General features: G+C 49.8%; 1 protein-coding gene across 1 annotated transcript in view; it reads right to left on the reverse strand.

The window, feature by feature from the left end:
• LOC101942105 (sodium- and chloride-dependent GABA transporter 1-like) overlaps positions 1-6,931 on the reverse strand; it is a 34,786-nt gene extending 27,855 nt beyond the window's left edge. Inside the window, exon 1 of the mRNA XM_065582153.1 lies at positions 6,799-6,931. Coding sequence (XP_065438225.1) covers positions 6,799-6,925 — 127 coding nt within the window. The 5' untranslated portion in view covers positions 6,926-6,931. The remainder of the gene's footprint in view (positions 1-6,798) is intronic.
• Between the last annotated feature and the right edge of the window lie 6,259 nt (positions 6,932-13,190).

A 13,190-nucleotide genomic window follows, 5' to 3' on the forward strand; every position in this document is an offset into this window, starting at 1 on the left:
CTCAGACCCAACCCCCTGAGCTCTGAAGATTTGCACCATGACTTTGAATGGACACTCTGTTTAACGAGGAGGGAGTGACATGACTGGAGCACTGCAGTGATACACTCCCACCTCCCAGGGTCACTCAGCAGAGGGCTGCTGCGTCCTGGATTAGCTGGTTTCCCCCGCCCCCCTCCCCTGAATTTGCATCTTCAGTCTCAGGTATAGGGGTTTGCAATAATCAAACCTGGACAACCTGAAATCATGGATCACTGTGGCTGGGTCCATCTCTGACAGTATTGGGCTCCATCAAACCACTAGGGATGGCTCTGCAGAGACACATCACATCAGTCAGGACTGCTGAGTCAGTGGGTAAAACAGCTGAGGCCCAATGGGAGCTGGATAGACAGCTGAGCCCCACAGGGGGAAGTTGGCTTCAAGCTCCTTTACATAGGTCTAGGGCAGTGATTCAGGAACATAAGTTGGAAGCAGGTGGCAGGGGGACACGGTCAGTGTGCTGCGGGCAAGCAGCTTGACGGCTGTGAGCTTGAACTCCCAGCTGGCAAAAAGTGCCGGCTTATATTCAACATCTTGACTTAAAAAAAATTCTCCAACGCTGTCATAGAAACGTGCCAATCAGCACCCCGTACAGCATTCTAGCTAGCAATGGACGCCCGCAAGCCAGAAATCAGAGTCGAGCCTTCCAAGAACTTTGGGAAAGGTCCGATCCAATCTCCAAGGCTATTAGTATTTATTTATATTGTTGTAGATCCTAGACATGCACCAACCATGATCAGGGCCCTGCTAGGGAAGGCGCTATACACACAGGTAACAACAAGTGGTCCCTGCCCTACAGGGCTTACATTCCTCTCTCTGTGATGGACTGACCTAGATCAGCAGATACAAACACCCCTTGTATTGGGGGGAAATTCAAATTCAGACTGGTCTGTCTGTAATTACATAGCCATGGTGGGGCCACCAGATGAGGAAGGCCTCTATAATCTGGCGCTTATGACACAGGCAGGCCATTTGCTTGGTTTTCAGCCGGACCATCCAGTTTTTGTATGGTTTTTCCCCTGTCCGGTACTGATATAAAACCAGTATCACGCACAGAGGACACCATTGTGCAGAGTGTGCTGCTCCACCCCTGTAGTGTGTGAGGTCACGCAGGCTGGGGCAGGGTCACACAGGAAGGGGTGGAGACAAACAAGGCGATATCCTGTATTCTGGGGATGCGTCATTGGCCACCCTATTATAACATTCTGGGAGGAAAATTACACCGTGGGCTTAAATGATTTGGAGAAATGTTGGTAGAACTAAAAATGAGCTCACTGAATTTTGAGCACAAAAACAGGGGTAGAACTCAGGAGATCTGGGTTCTGTTCCAGTGTGATCTGGGGCAAGTCAGTCTCTTGGGGATGAAAATAATCTTTCCTTACTCCCCTTGCCTTGTTTGCCTTCTCTATTTAGATTTAGCTCTTTGGAATAGGGACCGGGTTTGTACCACACCTGGCACAATGCAGCCCCAATCTTGGTTGGAGCCTCTAGGCACTAATGCGATACAAACAAATACTACTAATAATTAGTAAATAAAATGGCCATCACTGCCCACTGGTTAATTACCAGGATATAAAAGTACTAATATGTTTTTGCTTGTAGCCTTAATCAAGGTCAAGAGCCAGTCATAAGCAGTTAAAGAAACATTCACTATCAGGTATGCACAGTCCAAATTTCTCATCAGACAATTGTTAGGACCTACTGAGCTACATTGAGTGCTAAAGGTCTGTCCACCTGGGGTGAATCTCACCCTCTCTGTATCCCTGATTACAATACAGATTAAATCAACTGGGGGTCGATCCGATATGACAGCAGTAAGTGAAATGACAATATTGTCATTCCATTCAATTTGCCTGTGTGTAATGGAAGCAGCCCACACAACTTTGCTTTCAACATTGCACGTGCGGATATATAATTGGAGTTCCACCCACGGTCTGCTCAGCAGTGGAGGTGCCTCAGCCTCGGCGGGGGAGGCATTGCCTACCCAGTTCTGAGTCAGATGCTGCCTGACCCTTCCTCTCTGCTTTCAATTGTAGGGTTACCATATCTCATAAATAAAAAAAGAGGACCCTCCACGGGCCATGGCCCCGCCCTTTTCCCCACCCCTAGCCCCGCCCCAACTCCGCCCCTTCCCCCACCCTAACTCCGCCCCCTCCTCCCTCCCACTCCCAGCCAGGGGGAAAGGGCTGCCCCAGTGCTACCAGCATCACGGTTTCCCGGGCAGCCCCCAGACCCTGCGCCCCCGGCCGGGGCTTCCCCAGCGCAGCTGGAGCCCGGGAGGGGAAGCGCCCAGCCGGGGGCGCAGGGTCTGGAGGCTGCCCAGCAAACCGTGAAGCCGGTAGCACTCGGGCTTTGGGCAGCCCCTGTGCCCCCAGCCGGGCACTTCCCCTCCGGGGCTCCGGCGGCTCTGCGTAACTTACACTGTATAAGTTACACAGAGCCGAAGAGGAGCAGAGCCCCCGCAGCGGGAGGCTCTGCTCCTCTTAGGCTCTGTTTAAGAGCAGGGCTGCCCCAGCGCTACCGGCTTCGGGTAGCCCCCGTGCCTCCGGACCCTGCGCCGCCGGAGCCCGGGAGGGGAAGTGCCCGGCTGGGGGCGCAGGGTCCGGAGTCACGGGGGCTGCCCGAAGCCGGTAGCTCTCGGGCAGCCCGGCTCTTAAACAGAGCCTCCAGCGGCTGCGGCTCTGTGTAACTGACACTGTGTCAGTTACACAGAGCCCCGGAGGCTGGAGGCTTTTCTCCTCTTTGGCTCTGTGTAACTGACACTGGGTCAGTTACACAGAGCCCCGGCGGCTGGAGGCTCCAGCCGCCCCCGCTCTGTTTAAGAGCCGGGCTGCCCAAGCGCTACCGGCTTCGGGCAGCCCCCATGCCTCCAGACCCTGCGCCCCCAGCCGGGCACTTCCCGTCCCGGGCTCCGGCGACGCAGGGTCTCCAGGCACGGGGCTGCCCGAAGCCGGTAGCTCTCGGGCAGCAGGCTCTTAAACAGAGCCTCCAGCGGCTGGGGCTCTGTGTAACTGACACTGTGTCAGTTACACACAGCCCCGGCGGCTCCAGCCCTCGCGGCTCTATTTAAGAGCCGGGCTGCCTGAACGCTACCGGCTTCGGGCAGCCCCGTGCCTCCAGACCCTGCGCCGCCGGAGCCCGGGAGGGGAAGTGCCCGGCTGGGGGCGCACGGTCTGGAGGCACGGGGCTGCCCGAAGCCGGTAGCGTTCAGGCAGCCCGGCTCTCAAACAGAGCCGCCATTTTTCCGGACATGTTCGGCTTTTTGGCAATTCCCCCCGGACGGGGGTTTGACTGCCGAAAAGCCGGACATGTCCGGGAAAAAGAGGACGTATGGTAACCCTATCCTCTGAGCAGTGCTTTGTGTGTCCCTTTGCCTGCTTATTTTCAGACGTCAGCAGCCTCCACTGCTGCTCACTGTGGCAGGCTGCAGAAACAGTTGCTTGTTGGCAGCCAGACTGGAAGAGGACCAGAGGAGTGACTGATGTAGACAGCAATGGAACAGCCTGCATGGACCAGCAGCATGGGGCCTTGAAAGTACGCAGGCACAGCGCACAACTTTACATTTTCTGAGAGCAACAGTTCTTATGGCAACTGGCAAATTTGCTAGGCTCATCCAGCATTTTCTGAACATTCTGCTGGATTGCTCTGCGTCCCTGCCCCTGCTGTGTTAGAGATCATATAGTGCTGGATTTGTAACACTAACAATAACACTTGGCACTTCCCTCCTCGGGGCTCAGCATGTTTTGCAGAGAGGAATTATTTTAGCCTCATAACACCCCTGAGGTATCTTTTATTATCTCCAATTTAGTTATGAAGAAACAGCCATGCTGAGGTGCCCTGACTTGTCTGAGATCATGCACCTACCGTGTGGCAGAGCCAGCAAAAAAGCCACCTCTCCCGTCTCTCAGTACTTCCCCATAAAACCGTTATTCCTTATGAATTGATGTAAGAAAATAGGAACAGAAGGGAGAGACACCTGGGCCACCTCACCTGGTTGCCAACAGTAGTCAGTGCCTGATACTTCAGAGGAAGCTGTAAAAGCTCATAGCGCACCTAATTGTGTTAGGTTAGCTATTAGGAAAACTTTCTAACTATAAGGGTAGTTAAGCACTGGAATAGACTTCCAGGGGAGGTTGTGGAATCCCCATCTTTGGAGTTTGTCTAAGAACAGGTTAGACAAAGACCTGTCAGGGATGGTCTAGGTTTACTTGGTTCTGCCTTGGTGCAAGGGGTTGCACTAGACCATTGGTTCTCAACCAGGGGTCCGGGGCCACCTGGGGGGGCCACAGACAGGTTTCAGGGGGTCTGCCAAGCATGGCTGGTGGTAGACTTCCTAGGGCCCAGGGCAGAAAGCCAAAGCCCCGCTGTTCAGGACTGCAGCCAGGGGCCCTGAGCCCCACCACCAGGGGCTGAAGCCAAAGCCTGAGCAACTTAGCTTTGTGGTCTCCACTGTGGTGTGGGGCTCCGGGCAATTGCCCCACTTGCTATCCCTTGATGCCAGCCCTGGCTTTTATATGCAGAAAAACAGTTGTGGCACAGCTGGGCCATGGAATTTTGATAGCATGTTGGGAGGCGCCTCAGAAAGAAAAAGGTTGAGAACCCCTGCACTAGATGACCTCTTGAGGTCCCTTCCAGCCCTACATTTCTATGATTCGATAATGTGCTGTGGTGGAATTTCATGGGCAGAGTATTGTCTAGTGGTTAGTGTAGGGGCCAGGGAGTCAGGACACCTGTGATGAGTTGGACAGGTCTCTTTACCCAACATGCAAACTAGATGAAACACAAAGGCAATATCAGACCTGGGACAACAGTACAGTAAGGAAGGGGTGGGAGAGAGAGCTCATGAGAAGGACAAGCAGGTCAGAGAGGAAGTGAGTTTTTAGGAGGAATTTAAAGGAGAGGGAAAAGAAGACTGGTGGCCTAGGAAGGGAAGGCTTTTCAAGCACAGGGGGCAGCATGACTGGAGTGGGGAAATCAAGACTGGGAAAAGAAGATGGAGTGGGGGAAGTGAAGAGGGTGAGGAAGGAAGTAGGAGGAAATGTGAAACTAGTGACAGCTGGAGCTGAGATTATTGGTAGAGTTGGAGGTGAGGAGGAGTAGTTTGACCTGGACATGGTAAGGGATTGGAAGCCAGTGAGACAAGTGGAGAAAGTGAGTGACACGGATGAAGCAGCGAGAGAGGAAGGTGATGTTAGCAGCAGAGCTTTGACAAAATGGTGGGGAGGGAGGAGAGGACTACAGAAAATCGAGGCCATCTGGGTACTTCTATGACCACCATCACTGGAATATCTTAGTGCCTCAATCACTGATGGATTTTATCCCTGTGAGCCCAGCTAGTACAAATAGCCCCAGTTTATAGAGACAGAATGGAGGGTAGATTAAGTGACTTGCCAAAGTCACAGGAGTCTGTGGCTGAGCGGGGAATTGAATCCAGTTCCCTTGATTCCTAGTCCAGTGCCCTGCTTCCATCAGACCATCACTCTCACACACTTTAAGAGATGACCAAGGTGATGCCAAGGGATTTAGCCAAGGGGGCAGTGAGGAAAAGCGGGATTTTAGTGGAATTGAAGAGTAAAAAGTGATAGCACTTAGCAAGACACTGGATACATGAAGAGAAGGGCTCTATGCCACAGAATTCCTCAGCGATCATTGTTAAGTCACTTAACCTCTCTGTACCTCAGTTTCTTCACCTGTAAAATGGGGATAGTAATACTAACTTCTCTCACAGCCCTGTTGTGAGGCTTAACTCATTCATGCCCCTATGATCCATCCGTGGCTGAAAGGCTCTGCTGTATGGAAATGCAAAGCATTACTATGATTTCTTCCTGATCTCAACTGGCAATTGGCTTATGCTGCCCCAGTATATCTGACATGGTGAATTGTGGGTTCACTGAGGGCAGGACGGGAGGGAAAAGAATCAGTCAGTGTGCAGACAAATTTCAAAGCACTAACTACACCCTTGGGTGGAGGCTGTGTGACGTTATTTGGTTGGTTGCAACCAAAGTCCTGTAGTGGCACCAAATCTTGTAAAAAGAGGTGTTCTTACACCTGGAAAAGACTATAAAAGGCTGATGCCTTGTCTCCATCTTGTCTTCAATCCTGCTTCTTACCTCTGGAGGTAAGAAGCTCTACACAAAGGACTTCGCTATGAATGGAAGCTCTACACAAAGGACTGATGACCCATCCCAGCTGTGGATGTACTCCAAAGACTTGATTTTAAACCTGCAGTTTATTTCATCACTGCTACAAGCCTGAACCAAGAACTTGGCCATTACTGTAATTGATTCCATTTAACCAATTCTAGCTCTCATCTATATCTTTTTCCTTTTATGAATAAACCTTTAGATTTTAGATTCTAAAGGATTGGCAACAGTGTGATTTGTGGGTAAGATCTGATTTGTATATTGACCTGGGTCTGGGGCTTGATCCTTTGGGATCATGAGAATCCTTTTTTTTTAATGGGGTATTGGTTTTCATAACCATTTGTCCCCATAACAAGTGGCACTGGTGGTGATACTGGGAAACTGGAGTGTCTAAGGGAATTGCTTGTGTGACTTGTGGTTAGCCAGTGGGGTGAAACCAAAGTCCTCTTTGTCTGGCTGGTTTGGTTTGCCTTAGAGGTGGAAAAACCCCAGCCTAGGGCTGTAACTGCCCTGTTTAAAGCGATTTGTACTGAATTGGTACTCTCAGTTGGGTCCTGCCAGAATCGCATTGTTACAGGCTGATATAAAGGAAAACATGTGTTTAGCATTCTATGCTCACCTCCTCCATTCTTGCCACAGAGATATGGAAACCGCCAGACATTTCCTAGCCCAATGGCGTAGCCCACACAGGACAGCAAGAAGTCAAATTTGCCCTTCCAAGAACCTCTGTCTGGGAGGTCCTTCATCTTCTTGGTGCTTCCATCTCCTTGGGCGATTAGCTCAAATTCCTCAATGGCTGCCTGCTTCACCTCGGAGGGTGAATTCAGCTCCACAGACGTGTTGTCAATCTTCCTCATCGCTGCTCACAGTTACTGCATGGGTTGGAGGGACGGGAATGACACTCTCAGTCCCAGCTGATCTCAGATTAAATGGGACCGGTGGGTTGGACAAAGCTCCTGCTGGTACCTCTGAGGAGAAAGTAGAGGGAGAAGTTGCTCTTTGCCCAAAACAGTGGGATAGGGACATAGGACTATGAGCCACGTCCTCCTGAGCGCTCATAGACGGACTCGTTGTGCAGCCTTCAGCAAGTCATGCAAACTTCTCCGCACCTGTTCCCCACCTGCCCCATATTACAAACCCAACAGCGAAGAGCTAATATGGAAAGGTGCAGGGCCGGGGGGGCAGGTGGGAGGTGCAGAAGGTGCTGGGGGCCAGGCAGGGGGTGAGGGTTGGGGATGGAGTGTGCAGGGGGCAGGGCTGGGGGGGCAGGCTAGGATGGTGCAGAGGGCTGGACGAGGGAAGGTTGTAGTTGAGCTGTGCAGCTCCAGGGGAAAGGTTGCAGGGGGCTGGAAGGTTCTGGCTCCAGGGGCTGGAGGAGGCCAGAGGAGAGTTCCAGGGGGCGGATGGGGAGTGGGTTCCTGCTGCAAACTTCTAAGGAGGTAGGAGGGGGATGGCACAATGAAGTTTAGCTTAGGGCAGCAGATTGGCTTGAGTGGCCTCTGGGGATAAGGGACTGTGTGTAAGAGAAGCAGAAGACACAGGACACAGAGAGAGAGAGAAGCAGAAAGAAAGCCAAGCAGACACTGCCTGCAAGCACAGGGTGTGGCCCCCAGGAGAAGCCAAGAGAGAGGTTTGGGGTCAGGGTGCTGACTAAACGAGGGTTGGTCCTGTAAGAAAGGACACTGTCTCCTCTTTGGCTCTTCCTGTGCTCATGGAAACAGGACTTTGTAAATAAACAGGACTGCATCAAAGAAATACCTATCACCAATTTCTACTGCTAACTGGAACAATCTGCAACATGCTGCATTTGGCTAACTGCTCGGATCAAAGGGGGTCACAACATGAAGATGGCTTCCCGTGCTATGGCATACCCGCCTGCATTTTGTTGTGACGTTTGAGTCTCTTTTGTTGCGCAATATTGGTGTGCGAATGTATCTAATCATCATTTTCTACTGGTAATCTCTCCAGATGAAATTCACCCCTGTGCTCAGTCCCTTTGCAGCCCTCAACATAAGGCCCACTGAAGATGCCCATTGACCTGAGGCCCTAAGCAGAGGACATAAGCCATGCACTGGCCTCGTGTTGGCACCCTGCACCAGGTAAATTTAACCCCCCACTAAGGGGAGCTTGTATTATACTCAATGATACCGTCCTTACAATCTTCCAGAGAGATTTGTTGGGGCAACAACATTTGCAAATTCAAAAAATAATAGGGCAAGTATTAGAATACAAAATAATGTAGTGAAGAGACAGCGGTGTCTAGTGGCTAAGGCTAGCCTGGGACAAGTCATTTAACCTCTCAGTCTCAGTTTATAGAGATAATAATACACATTTGCCTCACTGTGAGTATTCATTAGTGAATGATTCCAAAGTGCTTTGAACATAATGTAACTACCACAAACATGCTAAGTGGTATTATCGGGTCCTAGCAACTACAGTGATTGGCAGCCTATTAAATACAATAGATAGATTTTCTTCTGACGTATAATCTGGCAAGGAAGGTAGAAAAAGTATGGTGATGATAAAAGGGAATGGGAGGGACAAGAAAATAACTGTAATTCTTATACTATAAACAAGGAGTCACAAAAGCTTCTGTTTCCCACTCACCCTACACAGAATAGAGACTCAAACCACTTTCCTGCACGCTACAAGGCCAATTTTGATCAATGTAACTCCTTTCTCCAACAAATTGTTAACTATCACTTCAGAACTAGGACTCAGCTGATACATTGAGACACAAGAAAGAGACACTTTTCAATAGCCCATGACACAAATGCCAGAATAGCCCATTTCCTGACATTTGAAATGAAAGTTTGAATTATCAGATCATCTCTCTGTCCTATTCAATCTGCTAACCCGATCCAAACCAACAACCCACCCAATCCTGGTATTTAAATTATTCACTTTTAGAGCAAAAAGATTGTAGAAAATGTGTCAGGAAATAAAAGGGACTAAAGGACTATTTACAAAACAACACAGAAGAGGCAGCACCAAAAACCCTATGGGTAGACTCAGTGGTGGGCTATCCCTACAATTAGCTTTGCCTGGAGACATAACAAATTAGAGTAACCAAGGATCAGCCAAAGCCATTTTGACTCTTTTGCTCAGAGACAGAAGCTGTATGTAGGCTGATGTCTAAAAAAATAACACCCATTCTCCCATTGCTCCTTTCCCAAGCTTCTACAGTCAGACCGCTTAAAGAAATGATGGTATGTCACATGTTCTATATTTAGGGTGGGGATGGAGAGAAATTGGACTGTACTGGAGGTTTTGTCTTTGCTTGCAATGAGGAAATTGTTTTATCTCCACCTGGAGGTGGCTAAACTTTTGACCCCTGCCAAAACTGATTTATAGGAAACTCAACCCAACCAAGAGGCCAAGGAGAGGAAGAATCAGTGAGGCATCACAACTATGCTCGGACTACTGCTATAGACACTAACTAACAGTGCCCTCGCATTCCCCACTGTTTTCACACATCACTAGCATTGTAGGATGATTGTGCGACAGAAACTGAAGGTGGAAGAAAATGGGCATCAGTGGCGGAAAAATGCAGTGTGTTGGGAAAGGCCACATGGGCTGAAATGCGAGTAGCCTGCAGGTGACACCCAGCTCTACATCTCCTATACATCAGATGTGAACAGCACCCGCTCCCAGCTTTCTCAGTGGCTAGCCAAAATCACCAGCTGGTTAAAACTGAACCTAGGCAGAGCTGAGTCGGTGCTGCTTAGAAGAGAGGAGCACATTGAACAACGATTACTCCACAAAATCCATCACTTTTGAAGGCATCTGCGCTCAGACGCTTGTGCTGATCTGCAGCCCTGGGGATGTTTCAAGCTCCTTGATACCCAAATAGCCTTGGCAGCAAAAACCACCCACTTCCATATGTGACTGGCCAGGAGATTGTACCCCTTCCTATCAGACACCGCCCGGGCCAGTGACCCATGCATTAGTTGCCTCCCAGTTTGATTTCTGCAGTCCTGTCTAGGAATGTAACCGCACACCACGCAAAAGGTCTGACTGGTACAAAACGCAACAGCCCTTCTACCTCAGGAACACAGGTCTTCATAAAGACCAACTCCTCAGCTCCAGGCCCTACATTGGCTCCCTGGTGAGAGCAGAGTACTTTTCAGCTTCTCCGTCATGTCATGTTAATTGTCCTGTAAAGTGCCTAGCACACTTTGGGGCACCATAAACCCCATGGAATCCTAATTAATGAGAGCAGAGCTACAAGCAGGAATTAGGCTGTGCTCTGCAGAGCCTTGAAAACAAGGCCAGAGAGCTTAAATGTGATGCAGTGGTGGATTTCTGCATGCAGCCTGCTTTGCACACATTGTAAACTCAAGCTAAGATTTTCAAAAGCACTTGGCAAAAGTTAGGGTCCTAAATCTGTGGCAGCTAAATAAGTGACCTGAGTTTCAAAAGTGCTAAGCACTGAGCCATTAGGGCCCTAACTTTTGGTACCTGCTGGGGCGTGATCCAGTGCCCACATTCCCATGTTGATCCATGTTGGATCAAGCCTCTCTTTCTGGAAGCCTTAATTTTGGGAGAATTCCACTTAAAATCCCACTGAAAATGCACAACCTCTGCTTCAAATGTGGCAAGCTGAAATTGAGATCAGCAGCGACCTTTTGTGTTTTCACATCCTTCAACATGAAATATTAACCGACTCCTCAAATTTCACAGAAAAACAAAATTTCAGGGGTACAAAATTGCCTGAAACTAACCAGCAAAAATACCCGCAGCAATGTTTGTGAAAGATATTTTCACACCCCTTCCCATTTGGCAGAGCTCTGCTAACCACAAAAATGAATATCACAGGTAGAGTTGCAATTAATTTAATTACATGGCCCAGGCTGTTGTTCAATCAATTAGCCTGCTCCTTCCATCCACACCATTTTAATGACAGCCAAGCAGCCCTGCTCCCAGTCCTCCCCCATGCAGTAACTTCTTGTTTAGAACTGTGACCAGCTGATCAGGCCGCAACAGAGTCTCTGCTGATTTTCTGCTCTTTGCAGAAGCAGCATATGTTTAAGTCTTTTGCATCTGTGATCATTAATGTTACTGGCACCCGTAGCAGAGCAGTGAGGCTGCAAATAGGGCTGCTCAAAAGTTTCCCCTCAAAACTTTTTTCCAAAGGAAAGCTGGGTCTTCGACAACAAAATTTTCACAGAAAGTGCCCTCTTGCTTTGGAAATTTTGGGGCTTTTTGCTGAGAAACCAGAAACTGGATTTTTTGTTTGTTTGTTTCCAGCAGTTTTCAGGTGAAAATTACTGTGTTTCAGGGGTTGATTGCTTTGATGGAAAAGCAAAAATCTCCTCTCAATTTTTTTTGACCAAAACAAAGTGGGTGGGAATCTATTAGTCACAATTTTCTACCAGAATTGCCCCTCCCCTTCCCCCAACCAGCTCAAACCTGCAACACAGCCAACTAGGGTGACCAGATGTCCCTGATTCTTTTTTTGGTTCGCTGGTCCGGCCGCCCTGTAGGGGGCGGCGGCACGGAGGAGGGGAGCGCCCTGCTGAGAGTGGGCTGTGCGCTCTGTCTGCACCAGCTGGTGCCAGGTCTGCAGCAAGCCCAGCAGGGAAGCCCGCCTCCTTCCCTCCCCGCCGACTGGAGCGGCGCAGCGGGAGGGGCCGAGTGGCAAGCGCCCTGCTGAAGGAAGCCCTGGCCGCCCCCCTTCTCTCTCTGTCCCCCCACCCCGCTCCATCCCCCTCCCCCCCGCTAGCCAGGCCACGCACTCCACTGCCCGGGCACGTCTGCAGCGCAGGGAGTCCCCCTGCACCCTGGCTCCGGCCGCCCCGCAGGTTTTTTTTGGCTTGGGGTGGCAAAATCAATGGACTTACTCAGGGCTGACACTGCTATGCTTGAAAGCAAAATCAAATACCAACACCGACACTGGTCTGTCTAGTCCAGTACCCAGCCGCGATCAGTTGCTGGTCTCAGATGCTTCAGAGGAAAGTGATCCCCCTCTGTAATCTCCAGAACTTTAACTTTAATATTCTACCCAGGGGAAGGGGATGTTTGTTTCTCACCCCCACGTGAGTGTTTCCTGGCAGCCTCTGTTCTTATTCTTGGAAGTGTCTCACCTGTTCATACATCTCATTAAAATAACAGCTTGAAGCTGTGAGTTCCAGAGGATACCTGTGTGCGTCGGTCCAAACCCTTGGCCTTGCTGAGTTCTCTTAGCACCTCCAATATAGTGCAAAGGGGCCTTAAACCTGACGGAAAAGGGCAGATGAAGATTGCTTTAGTGGGGGAATCCTCAGCTGTTGTAAAGCTGTCATGGACAGCTCTATGTCTGCTTCTCCTGGCCCCTCCGGCCCCATCCCTTCAGTGTAGGAGGCAAGGACAGAACACACTGCACCCCAGCCAGCCATGCCAGCGTAATGGCCTCTAGGCAGCCATTACAAGCCGGCATATGTTAGAGCTGCTCTTGTACTGCTCTAACTTGCACTGGGGTTGTTTCAACCTGCAGCTGGTTCCAGGACTAGACGAGGCATAAGGGTGGCGGCCTCCCTCCTTCTCAGCAGCGCCATTGCATTAAAAAAGGGTATAACTTCATTCATTTCACATTTGCTTTTTAAATTTCATAGATTCATAGATTCTAGGACTGGAAGGGACCTCAAGAGATCATCGAGTCCAGTCCCCTGCCCTTGTGGCAGGACCAAATACTGTCTAGACCATCTCTGATAGACATTTATCTAACCTACTCTTAAATATCTCCAGCGATGGAGATTCCACAACCTCCCTAGGCAATTTATTCCAGTGTTTAACCACCCTGACAGTTAGGAACTTTTTCCTAACGTCCAACCTAAACCTCCCTTGCTTCAGTTTAAGCCCATTGCTTCTTGTTCTATCCTTAGAGGCTAAGGTGAACAAGTTTTCTCCTTCCTCCTCATGACACCCTTTTAGATACCTGAAAACTGCTATCATGTCCCCTCTCAGTCTTCTCTTTTCCAAACTAAACAAACCCAATTCTTTCAGCCTTCCTTCATAGGTCATGTTCTCAAG

The sequence above is a fragment of the Chrysemys picta genome, chromosome 1 (assembly GCF_011386835.1).
Source record: "Chrysemys picta bellii isolate R12L10 chromosome 1, ASM1138683v2, whole genome shotgun sequence".
Lineage (NCBI taxonomy): Eukaryota > Metazoa > Chordata > Testudines > Emydidae > Chrysemys > Chrysemys picta.